Source organism: Halichoerus grypus, chromosome 9 (assembly GCF_964656455.1).
Source record: "Halichoerus grypus chromosome 9, mHalGry1.hap1.1, whole genome shotgun sequence".
Taxonomy (NCBI): domain Eukaryota; kingdom Metazoa; phylum Chordata; class Mammalia; order Carnivora; family Phocidae; genus Halichoerus; species Halichoerus grypus.
The window spans coordinates 49,379,180-49,396,662 of record NC_135720.1 but is presented as its reverse complement, the minus strand read 5'-3'; the positions used below and the strand labels follow the sequence as shown (position 1 = coordinate 49,396,662).

At 38.5% G+C, this 17,483-nt stretch overlaps 2 protein-coding genes across 9 annotated transcripts in view; one reads left to right on the top strand and one right to left on the bottom strand.

Moving 5' to 3' along the window:
* The window catches only part of REV3L (REV3 like, DNA directed polymerase zeta catalytic subunit), a 179,791-nt gene extending 163,650 nt beyond the window's left edge, over positions 1 to 16,141 (bottom strand). For 4 of the 5 annotated variants that reach the window (XR_013441149.1, XM_078054859.1, XM_078054860.1 and 1 more), the window contains exon 1: positions 15,514 to 16,141. Coding sequence is in view for 3 of the 5 variants with exons in the window: in XM_078054859.1 (XP_077910985.1) it covers positions 15,514 to 15,652 (139 nt within the window). In the remaining 2 variants the exon portion in view is untranslated. Of the gene's footprint in view, positions 1 to 6,181; positions 6,310 to 15,513 lie in introns of all 5 variants that reach the window. The other variant, XM_078054861.1, reaches the window with a different exon arrangement.
* The window catches only part of LOC144379052 (uncharacterized), a 110,494-nt gene continuing 109,128 nt past the window's right edge, over positions 16,118 to 17,483 (top strand). For all 4 annotated transcript variants that reach the window (XR_013441150.1, XR_013441151.1, XR_013441152.1 and 1 more), the window contains exon 1: positions 16,118 to 16,471. Coding sequence is in view for 1 of the 4 variants with exons in the window: in XM_078054867.1 (XP_077910993.1) it covers positions 16,303 to 16,471 (169 nt within the window). In the remaining 3 variants the exon portion in view is untranslated. The remainder of the gene's footprint in view (positions 16,472 to 17,483) is intronic.

Below are 17,483 nucleotides of genomic sequence, written 5' to 3'. Positions count from 1 at the left end.
CCCCAAATAAAAAGCACCAGCATCTCTACATCAAAAGGACTTTTTTGTCCCAGTCAAAAGTAAAAGAGACTAGAATAATGGCTAGAGAATTATAAAGGAAAAGTCTGAGCACATGAATACAATATTGAACCACGCTGTCATTAACACATGCATTCAACAAAAAGCCATTATCAGATATTCAAGGGTTCAGATAAAGTAATCCACATGAATATCTCCTGAAAAATAGTACCTAAAAACATATTTGTGGCAACCAAAAGAAGGAAATTTAAATTGGAACTCAAGCATGGGTATAAGAGGTATGGTATAAACAGATTAGTGATGGTACTCCATACCAAATTAATATGTAGAGTTGAGTACAAATTGTTCTACTGAAATTTAATACAGAAGCTAAAAATTTTTTCAAAGAGGAGATACATAGTTTATTCAACATTTGTAAGTTAGTCTTAAAGATTAACTTGGGAAGCCGAGAGTGTAAAACGCTAAAATAAGCTAAATTCTTGTATTACATAAAAGACAATTTTTTTTTTTAAAGATTTTATTTATTTATTTGACAGAGACGTGGCGAGAGAGGGAACACAAGCAGGGGGAGTGGGAGAGGGAGAAGCAGGCTTCCTGTGGAGCAGGAAGCCCGATGCGGGGCTCGATCCCAGGACCCTGGGATCATGACCTGAGCCGAAGGCAGACACCCAACGACTGAGCCACCCAGGCACCCCAAAAGACAATATTTTTGATTTGTTCTTAAATTTTATAATTACAACTACATTTCTATATATAAGCTTTTAAGATGATTTCTGCATTTTTATTTTTTATTATTTATTTATTTTTTTAAAAAATTTATTTATTTGACAGAGAGATAGCACAAGTAGGCAGAGCGGCAGGCAGAGGGAAAGGGAGAAGCAGGCTCTCTGCTGAACAGGGAGCCTGATGCGGGGCTCGATCCCAGGACGCTGGGATTATGACCTGAGCCGAAGGCAGCCGCTTAACCGACTGAGCCACCCAGGTGCCCTCTGCATCTATTTAAAAAAAAAAAAAAAACCACATAAAACAGTCTAACATTGCAAAAAGCAAAGGAAAGAGTAAAACAAATTATTAAAAAGTATAAAATTATACGAGAAAAAATCAATTATAACAAATTTTTATTGTTTAAAACCTTTCTGTTGGAAAGATCCTCAGATGGGTTTGAAAAAAATGAAATGACATAAAAAAAGATTAAAAATAGTGATAGGCAATGATAGTATCATGGAAATAGTAATACTAAAAGGAAATAGGAATAACAATTTTGATGTGGGACAAGAAGTAGGTTTCAAGAAGAAAGGGTCTCTTTAAATTGAAAAAAAGATGTTCACAGAGCTACTCAAACGTGGTCCATAAACTAGCTGTTTGTTATAGGTCTGGAACAAGACAAGTACAAAACTTGAAAGTAAGCATTTAGAAACTCTTAACAGCAATCTGACAGGGGAATTGTACACCTGTTTAATATAATAATAAAAAAAGGAAGCTTGTATTTTGCTTCTTGGTTTTTCTTTCTTGTTTCATTTTTCTAATTCACTTCTAATATATTTTAAAGAAGTATCAGGAAAAAACTGATTCTTAACCACAAACAGTTTGAAAAGCACTGCCATAAAAGATCCGTTAGTTATGAAGTTTTATGTGCCAAATAACTCTACATCAAAATATACAAGTTAAAACAATTAGAGATGCAAGGCAAAAATGAAGAACAAAATGAAGTGGGAAGCAATTTCATTCCATGACATATTACATAAAAAAAATAAGTGTACAGAGGATGAAAACAAATTATGAAATGTCATATTTTCTTTAGGAGGTCATATAGTAGAAGATATCCCATCAGTTTAATATCAACTTCTCAGAGGGAAAATTACTGTATTAAATGCATACATTGTAAGATGTATTACAACCTCAGAAATGTTAACATTTCCTTTAGTCAAGGAAATAGTATGTCCACACAATTTTGTATCAAATAAATGGAAAACATTTTTTATTGAAGTATAGCCAACATACAATATTATACTAGTTTCAGGTATACAACAGTGATTTGACAAGAATGCTCACTATGATTTAATTATAGTTACCATCTAGAAAACTTTTTAATTGTCAGTGAAACATTTATAAAGATATTGATGATATAATAGATCCTAAAGAACACTTCAACAACTTTGAAAAATTAAAAACTAAAGCATGGCAAAAACTGGTGTTCTACCATTCCCCACTATAAATCACGTAAGGATTCTTGTTTTTTTGGATGCTGCTGGGTAAAATTATGTATGAAGGGTTTGCCAACTTTAAAAACTTCTGAAAACTACATTAAATGACTCAAAACACACTCATCTCTATAGCCTCACGGTTTTCTAATCCCCTTTTACACAGAAGTGAAGGGGAAAAACTGAAGTATTTCACAATGTCAAATGCCGCAGAGGAGGTCATAGATGCCTCTGCTACCTTCTTCCTAGCTCCCTACAATCTTATTAAAAATGTAGGACATTGTTTGGATTGTGGGCAGCATTACTGCCTTCTCAAAAAAAGGTCAGAGTCCATTGTCTTTCCTCTATTTGGCCCACTGGGTAAAGGCTAGCCTAATCTAGCCACCTTAATGTAGCTATCTGATTGATTAGGTAAAGTCTGGCTGAATAGGTAAAGAGTTATGAGTCAGAGCACTGCTTGAACCACTACTACATGTATGTGTGGTACACACTGCGTGCACGCATGCACGCGCACACACACACAAACTGAACTGGACAAGACTCAAAGCAACATTATCAAGTCATTCTAAGTAACATAAAATTTTTTCCACCTATGCTACACAGTCTAATCATCTAGAAATAGCCCCAAAAGGGGTGGTTTCAGGATAGAACCAAAATTAGAAAAAAAAAGTAAATAAAAAATAGGATCCTTCTGAAATTGTTCATTTTAAGTCACAGCATTTTAAAGTAAGTTCTCTAAATAAGAAGTGATAAAGTCACTATTTTTTTCTTCTATTCCCATGATTAATATTTAAAACTAACTTCAACTAAATGTGATCTAAAGCCTCATTTAAGGTATAAAAGTTCTTTATAAAATGAAAAAAATTATTTAAATAAAATGTATTTACCCTAAGAATAAACAAACTGGGAAAAGATATTTGAAAGTCAATTCATAGAGACCAATTTTCCTATTATATGAAGAGCTCCTTGGAATCAATAAACAAAAAACCAAGACCCAAAAAAGGAAAGTGGATAAAAGATAAACATGTAGTACACTGAAAGGGAAATACAACTGGCTCTCAAGCATATGGAAAGACACTCAATCTCACTTGTAATAAAAGAAATGCAAATTAAAACCACGGAGATCCATGTTTTTATCCATTAGATTGGCAAAGATCAAAACATTTGAGAACATAATCTTGGTGAAGAGACGGAAAAAGTCTCATATTGCTGGTGGGAGTACAGATCAAAACAACCTGTGTTACACTTTTTCTTCTCTTGAAAATATTCTTGTAAGACATTTAAAAAATATAGTACACAAGATATATTCTATCTTATGTGGGCTGTGGGTCATTTTCAGAAAAGTTGTAATTGCCTGCTTTTATAGAATCCTGTTCATATAATAGAGCAGATAGGTAGGGAAGTTTAAGAAACTTGGATGATGAACACAGTAATCCTGCTCCATCTGCTGCCCACCTGATACCTTATTGTGCACTTAGTGGGGGCTCAGTAAATATCTGTTGATTAAATGGGACCAGGAATGATGCTGAGCAATGATGAGAATGGAATAAAACAAGAACAAGGAATTAGCTAAATTTATCTGAATTGAATAAATTTTTAAATACTATACTTTTTCAAGAGTAGGGCACCGACACACTGACAAATGTTTCCTGAAAAATGAGTCAGCCAGCAACAGTGGTATAGATTATTGCAATAATGGCCCCCTAATGAGTCACACACTCTTAGGAAACCCTTTCCACACTGCCCTGAGCTTTGCCATGTTTTGCTTTGGCCATGGAACAAGATAAAATATACGGGGCTTGCCTTCACTTTCTGCTTCCATAAACCCTACTACTACTGCCTCCAGCGGAAGACCAGCCTGCTGGAGACAAATGGCACTCCACGACCCTAGCCAACAGCTGGCACCAATATCCAGACATATGAATGAAGCCATCCTAGATCAATCGCCTTCCTGCTGACCTCTCAGCTGACCGCACCATATAAGCAGCCCAGCCACCAGCAGGGGCAGAATTGCTTAACTGAGCCCATCCCGGAATCATACGCTAACAAATAGCTTATTTTATACCACTACATTTTGGGGAGGTTATGCAAAAACCAATACAAGTGGATTTATGTTTTACCTGTTTCTGTTTGTTAAATTTCACAAAGAGAATATATTCATATACTACTTGTTTAATCAAACTAAACTTATAAAGATATTTTGTATCAGACCGATATTATAGTCAAGTCCCACTATCACCTTATAAGCACATATACATAAAACAAAACAATCCAGTCCAAATGGGAACATGAATTTGAGAGACTTAATATTGCTCAGGAAAAAAAGGGTCAGTACAGAGTAGCAGGGTATACTATGATACATACACAAAAGTGAATAAGACTATGTTCATGGTCACGGTCATGTCTCAATAATGGCTATTATCAAATTACAAAATCTCAGATTTTGCTTCTCTGCTTCTTCTGTTTAGGCTAATACACATTCCCTCATTTTAATCCTCACATGCTATGAGGTAAATATATGCTGAATAACTTTAGGCAAAAATTAATTAACCTCTCCAAGCCTCATTTCCTCAACTGTAAAATGGGGATAATAGTACCCATTTTACAGAGTTGTTGTAAAGATTAAAACACTCACTTAGAACTGAGTACATAGTAAGGGGTCAATAAATGGCCTATAATCTCTGTTAGTAAAATGACTTAAAAGTAGTGTCTTTTGACTAACCTGGCTTCTATTTTAAAATCATTAAGCATCATCAACCAAGGAGTGAGTCATCAAAATTAATTTGAAAATCTTTCTAATGACTTAAAGAAAAAAATTAAAAGACAATGTTATTAAAAACAAAACAAAACAAAAAAACCCAAACCAAACCTGGGAATACATATAGGGAAAATATGGTGAAGAAATTGAAACTCCAGGCAATAATGAATTCATTTGGTCCACATTCCACAATCCTAAATAAGTTTAAAAACCAATGGCTTCAATTTTTGTGTTTTATGAATTCACAAACGGCAAAAACAGGAGAGCAATAAATCCTATTATCACCTTTGTGACCTCTGGCACACATACTTTTAATTCTTTCTACCACCGTCTTTAATAAAGAAGGCACTACTGAAGGCTTTGGAAAATAAGGCTCTTTCAGAAGAAATAAACTTAACCTAATCTGCAGCATTGGAAAATTATAGTTACTCCTTGAATCAATGGCTTAACATTGCCCTTTTTCAAGGCCAAGATCAGGCCTGGACACTTTTGTTTCTCTCTATAGATCAACAGTTAAAAAAGAAAAATCAGGCCTAATGGGTATTTATAAAAAAGTCAACTCTTTAAAAAGTATTTTAAACAGGTAATTACCTAGCCTGAAGACATAAGAGGTAGTGACCAACTACAAAAAGCTTTACACCACAATGTGCAGGTACTTTAGTTTGCCCTGTTCTGAGAAATTAATAATTAATCTTAGTATATATGAAATAATGTGGCAGATTCTGGAGTTAGAAGAGTAAAGAAAGTAACACTTATATTGATATCATGCCACACATTTGCTGATTATTTTTAATCATAATAATCCAATGAGGTAAAAATTATTAGAACTCATTTTACAGAGGAGGAAATTAGGGCTCACTTAAGTAAAATAACTTGACCAGGGTCTCTCAGCAGAAGACAGTCTAACAGGTATTGGGGGCGGGGGGGGCAGGGAGGCACACAAGGGTGCCATGTAACCATGCCTACAGACAAACACAACACTAAATGTAGTAACTCCTTTATCACCAATGTGAAAGGGGGCTAAGACTACGGGAAGCCAAAGAGATAACCTTTTGAGAATGGGCAAAGGAGTCACAAAAGGCTTTAAAGAGGTTAATATTTGAGTTGTTACTTTTAAGGATGAGTAGGATTTATCAACTTCAATGCCAAGGCTTACCCCCAACCCCCCTCATCCCCAATATATTAACCAAAATAAATTACTTACTTGAAATTGAGAAAAACAATTTTGAGAGAAATCTTCCTCAGATATATTATTCCATAGTTTTAAAACAAATAATATGATGACAGTTTAATTTTTAGGTTGCTTTTATGTGGCTTGTCTTGGTTTTTATTCTGAAATGAAATTTAGATTAGTCATTTTCTTGTTCTGAGAAACTAGGAGTATGCCAACATGTTTTAACTTCACATTTTTTCACATATCAACATGTATTCTTACTTACAAAACCTTTCATTTCACCATCTCAAACAAAACCTAATTTAATATATAAATTACTTTGAAGTGTAAATATATATGCAAAATAAGATATTTCTTTAATTATGGTTATACTTCCTTGGTAATTGTAATAAATGGAAGAAAAATAGAAAACTCTTGTTATATTGTTATTTATTACACAAGCATTTTTGAGGTAACACGCTTTCTTTTATTATTTGAATCGTTTATATAGTAAATGCTCTCTCAACCCAAAGAAAATTAAATAACTACCCCCAAGGAAATTGACCTCAAATTCTTAGTTTTTCCCACAACTAACGTCTAAAAAGAAAATAGAATTGGACCAAAAAAACCCTAACATTTACAATGACAATTACTACCCTTTCTCAGAATTTACTTTGCTAGGCATACATTCAATTTCTGCTGCAGAAAACAGTCCAGTTTGCCAATACTAATTAAGCAACAAAATATTTTTCATTGAAAAAAAAGAAATATTTAAAAAGCTACAGAGAACTGGAAGAAACACAGAAGGTCATCTGAAAAACTTAAATGACAAAAACAAAAACAACAAAAAACAAAAAAAACACCCACACACCAAAAGATTAAATAGACCGTTATTAAGAGGGTTTTATTTTTACTTATAATTTGTTTTAATCTCAAAAATATATCTACTTTACGTTTAAACAGTGGAGTTTTGTTTTAATTGCCTAAGACACTTACTCCTGCCCTATCTGTATCTTACCTGGAAACTCTAAGTTAACACATTTTACCCAAAGTTCACTGTACCTGAACTCCCATTATTTCCTCTCTTATTTAGTATCACTGTGGTGTTAAAATGACAGCCAGGTACCAAATTAACATACAACATACCATACCCCATATCTTAGTAAGTTGCTGAGTATTTCTTTGAAATGTCTATCGCTAATGACAACATCCTTTGAAATCTGTTTAACCCCAACCTCCTTAAACCTCATTATAAAACGAATCCCACTACAACCTATTTTACAGGAAGATTCTAAGCACTATTACACACAGTAGGCCCTTAAAGATTTCTAAACTGTGTACATGCCGGTCTTCTAATAATTCCTTCAAGGTTCAGTATGTTCACCTTTCAATTATCAATGCCTTCTTCCAATTTTCCCTCAGGTTTGGGGGGACAGTGTGAGGCAGTGAGAGCTAAGAGTCAAGATCCTTAGTTTTCACCCCTAGCCCACACAAACAACTTATAGGACACTGGACAAATCCCTGAGCTTACCTATCTAGATTTCAGTTCTCTTTATATAAAATGAAAGGATTTGACCAGAACAGTGTTTCCCAACCTTTTTCACATTGTAAATAATATCTGTTCAGCACAGAGGCCAACAGAAGGGCATTTGGAAGCATCAACATGGTGCTTGGTGAAAAAAATTTATCACATTTTCTTTATATAATTATAGAAGAAAATTAAAATTTAAATGAGGTTTGTAATAATATGAATGAATCTCAAATGCAGCCTTTTTCACATCGAGAATAATATTTCAAAATAACAATGATGTTTATTTTTGCAAAACATACATGCACTATTAGGGAGCCACCTTGCAGCAAGCTAAATGACACATCAGATACACATGACTAGGAGATCCAATACAGGCGAATACAGAAATTCAGGCCTAGAGCTGGGCTCCCTGGGGCAATCAACATGCCTGCTACTCTGTGCTCTCACTGTCATTGGGCTACACCTTGCACCGTGTAACATGCTCCTCAGGCACCCAGAATATAAACTCCAATAGCAGTAGCTCCATGATCCCTTCTCCACAAGAGGCAGCTGCATATTCTGTGGCGAGCTGAAGTAGATTCCAAGTAATAAAGCACATCTTTAATGCATTAAAAATATCAAAAGGAGCAGTAACTGCAGGTTATTGCTCATGATGGTACCTGCTTAAAGGAACCCCAAAAGCCTTCCTTTAGATCCACTCCACTAGGGCCACCCTCCAGTGAACCACATAATATCATCGGGAGGCTCTGAATTAGAAGACCTCTAGCAAAATCTAAAATTAAACAGTATTGCAGTAGTCATTTGATAACTGTTCACAACTATTACAGCCTTTTGTTTTTGTTCTTCTTTACCAATTCCTTCAAACACAACTTAAAAAAAAACCCAAACTTTGAATAGGTATCACATGCACATGGTAAAAAAAAAATTCCAAAATTACCACAGTATACTAAAAAAAATTCAGTCTCCCACCTTTGTCCTCTAGGCTACCAGTTCCCTTCACTGGAAGCAACCACTGTTACCAAACTCTCATATATCCTTTGATATTTATAAACACACACACACACACACACACACACACACACAGATATATACACACAAGTACATATATATTTTATATGTATTTTTTAAACCACACAAATGGCAGCATACTATACATGGGAGTCTTACATGTTGCTTTTTTTTCTCTTAATATATCTTAGACATGGCACCATTGCAGTACACAGTGTTGCTTTGTTACTTTAAGGGTTGCCTAGTATTCCATTGAATAGATATACCATTATTTACTTAACCACTCCCCTAACTCATTTATGCTTAGGTTTCCAATTTTTTGCAATGACAAACAATGCTGCCACAGATATTTTTACATGTTCATTTAATACATATATAAAATATTTGAGAATAAAATCCTTGAATGAAATTGCTAGATCAAAATATATGTGTATCTTTAATTTTGAAAATGATTTCCAAATTGCTTTCCATAGAAAATGAAGTTTATATTCCCACCAGCAATATGAGAATGCCCATTTCCTCTTCCTCTCATTCTCCCCAAGTTATACTATGTAATCAATTGTTCCTAATTTGATAGGTGATAAATAGTATGTTGTAGCTTTAATTTACATCTCCTTTATAAATAAGATTGCACACCTTTTCATATGAATTCTCTTTGCTCATTTTGTCTACTAGATTATTTTCTAGGAGCTCTTTGTATATTAACAGGACATTAGTCCTTTGTGAAAAGTGTACAAATAAGTTTTACTAGTCTGTTTCTTTTAAGATTTTTTTTCTCTATACAGAATTTATTTTATGTTGTAAAGATCAGCAACCTGGCTCCAGCTCTGTTTTATACTTTGAAAGGTCTTTGCCATTCCTAGATTATATTAAAAATAATTATCCTATGTTGTTTTGTTTTGTTTTCACATTTAAATCTTCTGATTCATCAGGAAGCCAACTTATTTTTCCAGATGATTAACTGGCTATCTCAACACTATTTACTAAATAATTTTTTTCCATACTAATGGGTAAAGGTAGCATCCATTTTCACAAAGTTCTTATTTATATTTAAGTCAGTTTCTGGCCTCCACTCTGTTTCATTGTTGCTATGTGCCAAAACCGCACTACTTTTCAAAACATTTTAAAATTAAAATCAGTTTACATATGAATGGGTATAATTAAAAAAAAAAAAGCCAGAAATTACTGGCTTGCTTTAATGTAAGAATCATTCTGCAGTTCCTAAACTGAATTTATATAATAAAGTTCAATACTATCATCACACAATCATGCATTTGTGTGGATACTTATTTTGGAGCCCAGTATGAACTTCAAGTCTCTTTTGCTGTATTTCTGAACCATACCTAGAAAGCCAGTTTTTCCTTAATTTTGTACACAGTTTTTTCTCAAATTATAAAATCAATACATTCTCTAAGAAAATCTAAAAAATTCAAAACACACCTCTCAGAAATAACCAACCTTTATATTTTTGTGTATTTTTTCTGCATTTTAATAAATGACTATTTTGCAAACTCATTTTTTTCACATAATATACTGAGCATTGTCCTATATTATTTTATATTCTTCTAAAATGTTTTTTTAATGACATTAGTTCTACTATATGAATATGCCCAGTTTATGTAACCACTTCCCAACTGTTGAATATTTGAGGTTGTGCCCTGTTGATGACTATCATCTACTGATTAATTCTTGCAAAAATGCTTGATTTTCAAGCACTGTGGTAAGTATTGACTGTATAATAGTGAGCAGAAATGAACACATTACCAGCATTTATGGAGGTTATTGGGAAAAACAGACATTAATCTCCAACATATATACAATTACAATTATAACAAGTGTTATGAAGGAGAGTTTATGGAGTTTTGAGAGTCTCTGATAGGGAAGGCTTCCCTGAGGAAAGATAAATCAGAGTTTAGGTGAAGGAAAAGGAAAAACATTCTAGGCAGAGGGAACAGCAGGTACAAAGGCATCATTGTGGAAGGGAGCATGGCAAGAATAGGGACTGAAATAAGGCCAATATGGCTGGAACACAAAGAGCAAGGCAAGAAGAACATGGCTCAAGCCATGACTGGATAGAAAGGTAGGGGCCAGACTATATGCAAGACCTTGTAAGACATGTAGACGTCACCACATAAGACATGTAGCTTTGTCCTTATCCTAAATGCAATGGAAAGCTACTGAAGCATATCAAGTAGTAGGGTGATATAATCAGGGTTGCATTTTGAAAAGATCCCTCTGATTACAGTGTAGAAAACAGATTAGAAGGGAACAGAGTGGACTGGGGTAGGCCAAGATTAGGAGGCTATTGTAAATGCATCCAAAAATGCTAGTAGTTTAGGGTGGTGATGGATAATGAAAAGAAGTAGATGGATTCAAAAGATAATCAGATTTTGCCAAAAGATTTACATTCATAGATTAAAATCCCTAAAACTAGAATTATTGGGTCAAAAAACATTTCAAGGATTATGATATGTATTGCCAAGCTGCCCTGCCGAGAGCAGTTTTCTCTTTGTGAATTACCTTGTATCTGTTCCTCTATCAGAATTTGGATATTCCTTAAAAATGACTTAATCCATACTTCCTTCATGAAGCCTTCCCTGACTCCCCTTTTTGCCTGCTAGTTGGTCACTGACATGTCCTCCTTTGAGTCTTTGCTTTCTTAAACACATTTTCCGTCATACTCCAATCAAACTATGTTTGACTTATGTTTCCATGTCATCTCTACTATATTGTGAGAGTCTAGAGGGTAAAAGTTGTTCATAATGACACCAAAAATAGCTCAATATACACAGTAGGTTCTCATTAAGTGTTCACTGAATGAACCCAATCACTATTACCAGATTCTACTGTGTCCAGACTTAAGAGGGCCCTGCTTCATCCTCTGATTTACTAATTGTGATTTTAAATCAAATATAATACAGAAAGCTAACAAAATTTGCTACTCAGGGCTCCAAATGCCTACTAAATAAAGTCATTAATTTTGTTTGTAGTAAATCACTAAATCTCAGTAGTGCTCCTGAAAAACCTTTCTAGTAATTACATCAAATAGGTATTATGTGATCTTAAAATCTTTTTAAATGGCTTAGCAAAAAAAAAAAAAAAGACTATGAACAAACAAGAGTTTTATTAGAGAAATTAGTTGAAATTAGTTGTAATTTGAATTGTTGATAAATGCTATGTTTTTCAAAACTGTATTCGTCTCAAACTTAGTTAATAATCCAATTTACAAAAGAAGTGAGGTTATTAAACAACTACATAAATTTATATAGCATTTCAGAATGATCAATTTCTTATGTTGAAAAACTTGATTTCATGTTTAACAGTTAGCATCTAGAACAATCTACTAAAATTTTTACTATCTGGAGGAAGACTAGAGGGGGGAGTGGCAGAGTTCCTTACAGTAATCTTAAAGACAAGCAGCTCCCTCTATAGTCTGTTTGGCCTACTTTGTTAATTACTTGCTGTGTGAACATCTCACTCACACTCTTCTATTTACTCCTACTCTGCATCTCAGCAGGGAAGCTTTTTGAGAGGATAATTCTGTTTAACCTGGTGCTGAGAAAACTGAGAGCTTTCTAAACTCAACATGAAGTGAGTTACATCAAGCAACTAAGCAAGAGCTGGGATGTGGAAACCGGACAGCTTCCCAGATCCACCGGAGTCAGGTCTTCACAATGAAGCCTTAGGATTTTATTTGAAGTGAATTCCCAGAGCAGTCACACCTGTATTCAAATCTAAGTGAAAAAACACAGCCCTCTGCTTTAGTTATTTATAACCTTGCTTCTCTCCATTAAAACAAGTTACTGAAACGTTGTTACATTGCTCAATACATTGTTATATCAAAACAACGTTCAAGACATTTTTAAATGAGTGAAGAAAAGCAGAAGAGGTTTTTTGGTTTTAAAAATAATTCCATCACTCACATGAAGAAAAATTAAGTGATTCAGTAATCAATATCCTCAGTCGGCAAGGGATTAAATGAGTTAGGATCTACCATTCAAATTTGAATATGCCACTTTCTTTAATACCTTTTCAAATTTCACCAACTCAAGATAGGAGAGCTTTTAAACCTAAGACAATTTATTTCTTAAATTACTCAAGATATGCCCTCAAAACACAGGACAATCAGAAGTCAACCGGACTGTTTTCTAAAGCAGAAAAATACCTTTTTGAATAGAAAAACTGAACTAGTAAAAATGTAAGAAACCAATCAGTTCAGAATTTATAATACAAATATAAAATGCCCTCTTTATTTGGGAAACAATTTTTTCTGCTTATTTTTCAGGACTCATTTATAAAGCAAACTCAGTTTAAAAACAGCTTTTCTCCAAATCAAGATAATTAAGGGCTTCCAAAATTAACTACTATATGTGAAAGGCTTAAATTTATATGAAAGGCTTAAATTTATGGTACTCTAGTAACACAGATTTATGTTACTATTTTTCATTAATTTGTTTTACTAATTAGTAAATAAACATAGTTCGTATTTCCAAACAGTCTTCATTAAAAATTCTATCATTCAGAGTTTTACTAAGTCAGATTGACCTTTTATATTATTTTCAAGTTTTATTTTAATGGGTGAACTGGACTAGTTGTCTTTGGGGAGAGAATTCAGGAGCAGATAATTGTACAGTTTTTGTTTACGTTTCATTAATACTAATTTTACTGGGAGTTTCTAACATGTTAAAAATGTTGGCTTGATTTCTGAAGGCTATAACCTCTAAATGTATGCCCGTGACTTCAAATTTTTTCACCTGTTGAAGAAACAGAAGTTTTATGTGTAAAACGGAGAACTATATTTATAGTAAACTCAATTTGATACTCCTTAACTTTAAGTTTCAGTTTCTTTGTATCAAGTTTTATATCCTTCGATATATGTACAAAAAAGTCATCCACATTCATTTACATTATACATTTCAAAGTACATTTTTCGAAGTTTTTTTAAGGGGGGGCTGTTAATCTATTGTAAGATGTCCAGAAGGGAAAAAATATTTATCATCGAATAGTCCTGTGTCTTTTTTATATTGAAAAACACAAAAGTACCTCATCATCTTTATCTTTTAAAGAGTATTTTCTCACGTTATAGAATTACTGCTAGCTCACAGTGAAATTCACCTATTCCACAAACTACTATAACACAGCTTGAAAATCATCCAGGGATATTGGATGATATCCAATATCTACACAATGACTTGTGTAGAGGGGGAAAAAACAAACAAACAAACAACTATGTGCAGAAAAGTAATCCAAATCATACAAACTTTAATACATAGAAATGCCACAATATATCCTATTAGCATGTCACTTTATAATTCAGAAATCTGGCTGAAGAGAGCTATATAAACGTCACTATCTTATTCTTCCTCTGTACTTGAAGTGAGAACAAACAGTATATTACACTGAAATTCCAATGAGAAACAAAGCACCAATACATTTAAAAGGGCAGAAAATCTATCCTTCAGAACTTCATTGCCTCTGTTTTCCAGCCTCCAAAGTTTCAGGTGTTATACTTTCACCAAATGAACAGCACTCGAAGTCCCCATTTTATCAGGTCCCTATCATCAAAATCGTTTTCATTATTTTAAAAAGGAATACAAATCTCACTAACAACACTGAAATTTTTAACAAAGAGAATTCACATTAAAAGAAAACTGCTTGAAAATGAGTGCTTGTGTTTGAGAAAGTGTTATCTTGGTAGTCCACAGAAACAGTAATAAGATGAATAGTGATTAGGGCAAGGAGCATCAAGTGGGAAATGCTATCTAAAATCCCATAGGGCAATACATAGCTAGAGGTAAGAGCATCCCTTTCTAGGAGGCAGCTCCATTATTTCATGTAGGTAGTTCAAAGCATGTCGAAAATCACAACACTTTAAAACCTTGTAAATCTGGCCACTGCCTATTTATATTATCACAAACCCCTAAGAGCTTTTGAGAATGTAGCTTCTGTCACTGCTGTCTCCCCACCCTACTCGTTCATCAGTTTTTATTTTAAAGATACGTGTATTTAAAATGCAATACCACAACTCAGCATAGGGGCATTTCTAAATGTTTGTGTTGCTGAGTTTAGCTGCGGTTCTTAAGAAATTCACGTTATTGAGTGGGATGTTTTACGTTGGGCAGCACACACGCATTTTCTAGTCCCAAGGATCCACGTTTCCCTCAAAGCAATGCACCTGAGGATGCTGCCCAGTCCCCAGACTCTGAGGCTTAAACTCTAAGGAGTCACGACCTGCACTCACAGCAGAACCACATGGTCACTTCAATGCGAAAAATTATTTGGCCCCAGGCGCCACTCTTCAGCCCGCGGCATCTCCGGAAGGGGCAGAGGAGAGCGCGGGCGAGAGGCGGCGAGGAGAGACTGAATACAGAGAGCTGACACTTCCTCACTCCTCTTAAAGCCATTTCCAGAAAGGGCACTTGGGAGACGCACGGGGGTGTCCGCAGTCCCACCAGCGACAGACCTCAGAGCGGGGCCCTGTGAACCCTTTCAGGGAGGACATGGCGCGGTCACCTGGCCCATCCTCCTGGGCCAGAGCGCTGTTGGCGGGCGCTCGCTTCCCCCCGGCCCGAGATAGGGAGTCCGGATCCGGCTCCCGACCGCCGCACGCACTGTAAACACTCGGCGCCCGCCGCCTCCCTCCCCGGGGAGGAGGCAGCGCAGCGCTCGCGCGGACCCTCATTTTTGCGCCTCTTGTCACGCACCGGGGGAAAGGCGAGAAGGGCGGAGGGAAGGGAACAGGCGGCAGCGATACACCAGGGCCGGCGGCGTGCGCGCGTGTGCGCGGCGGGGAGGGCAGCCCCGGCGCCCCGCCGGCTCCAGCCCGCGCCCCGCGCCCGCTTACCTGCCGGGGTCGCTCCGAAGACTCGCACCACCGGCACCTTCTTGACAGGGGCCTGGGTGAGGGGGGATTGGCAGATATCCAGTCCCTGCAGCGGGCTGGCCATGTAGTAGTCGGCAGTCACTATCCTCACTGAAAACATGTTCGCCGCCGCCGCCACCGCCTCCTCTTCACGAGCGATCTGGCAGCAGCAGCAGCAGCGGCGGCGGCGGCGGCTTCTTCCGCAGCGACGGCCCCACAGCAGCGGCGGCGGCGCCCCCTCCCCTCTTCGGCTCGGCCCCCTCCCCTCACACACAGAAACCGTGAGCAGCGGCGGCGGGCGGGGCGGTGTTGGCACTGCTGCCGCCGCCTCCTCAGGAGCACCCGGCGAGGGGCAATAGGAGAGAAGCCCTGGCGCTTTCGTCGGTGCTGGTGCTGCCGCCACTGCCGCCGCCGCCGGGAATCACACGGGCTCCTCGGTCCCAGGCTGCAGCTCTTGTTGCCATGATGATGATGTCACGGACGCAACCACTGGGGGAGGGGAGAAGGGGGTTGTGTGTGTGGCGAAGGGAGGGCGGTGAGTAGTTGGGGGAGGGGACGCGGCGGGAAAGGGAGGGAGCGGGGCGGGCACCCGAGCGGGACACCCGGGCGGGGGCCGAGAAGGTGTTTTCTCCCCCGCCCCCGGGGCTCGCAGCGAGGGAGGGAGCTGGTGGAAAGCTGGGCCCACGACTGGCGCGGGGAATCGATGACTCGGCTGGTGGGCACGGCCACCTGGGTGGGGGCAGCGGAGGGGGGCGGCGGAGCGCCGATGTCATGGATGGGCTCCGAGGGGCTTGCGGGAGGGGGGGCCGCCAGTGTTCGGGGCCGTTTTGGCGGCGAGGCGTGATAAGCCGGAGCTGCGGTGCTCACGCTCGCCTAGCCGACCGCCATTTCACATCCTGCGGAGGAGGCGGGGGCAGCCGCGGAGACGGCTTTTTACAAGGTAAGAAAACCCGCCCGCGGGAGGAGGAAGGCAAGGCGCAGATCTCGTGCCGCCGCGGCCTCGCGGGAGGGCGGGCGGCGGAACGGGCGGGGCCGGGCGCGGATGCAGCCGGCCCTTCTCAGGTAACGCCGCGGCTCTGCGCGTGGCCCGGGGGCGGTGCGAGGGGCGGGGGCGCGCGAGCGTGGGCTCCGGCCTATAAAAGGGCCGCCCGGGCGCTCCCTCCCGCTGGTGCGGCTGGAGCCGCCGCGCCCCATCTTCCTATGCGGTGCTGCGGTGTCTGTGCCTGGCCACCTAAAGGAGTTTGTTCACGCTCGGCTCTGCTTAGCTTTGCCAGGGGTTGGCAGATCCGGTGCTCAGGGATTTCCCACCGCGGTGTTTTTCTCCCGCCCTAATAGATCCTTCCTTGGTTTCCTCTTTGGCCCCGCAGGATGCGTTCCGGGCGCGCGCGTGTACATGTAAGGACTTGTCCGCGCTCAGTGACCTCCCTCCCCTTCTCCCTCCCCCGGCAGAATCCAGGATTAAGAGCCTTTCAGAGAAATGTTCGGCCAAAGAAAAAGGCCCGTGAAAGTCACCGCATTAGATGTGGACGCCCAGTGTTATTCATTAACTATCTGTTTAAGGTTTTACTACCCAAAGGCATAAAAGCAGAAGGAGGTAGGGAAGGACTGTTAAACAAAACAACTTTATCCAAAAAGGGGGGTATAGACAGGGGTGCAGTTATGAAATCGAAAAAAAAAAAAGGGGGGAACAGAAGCAGCTGGGTTGGCCATCATATTGGAACCGAGGGGTTTTTGTCTGACTTGGTCACTAATACTGGGTGTGACCTTGGACAAATAATTTGGTTTCTTCGGACCTTAGTTTCCTCCTCCGTGGAACGAGAGTTTCACTTAACAAAACCAGAAGGGTTTCTTCCCAACAAAAAGATTTAAGCAGTAGGAGGCAGAAACCATGGTTTCAAGTTCGAAGTATGACACTGAATAAAGGACTTTTGACACTCATTTTCAGCCTGCCC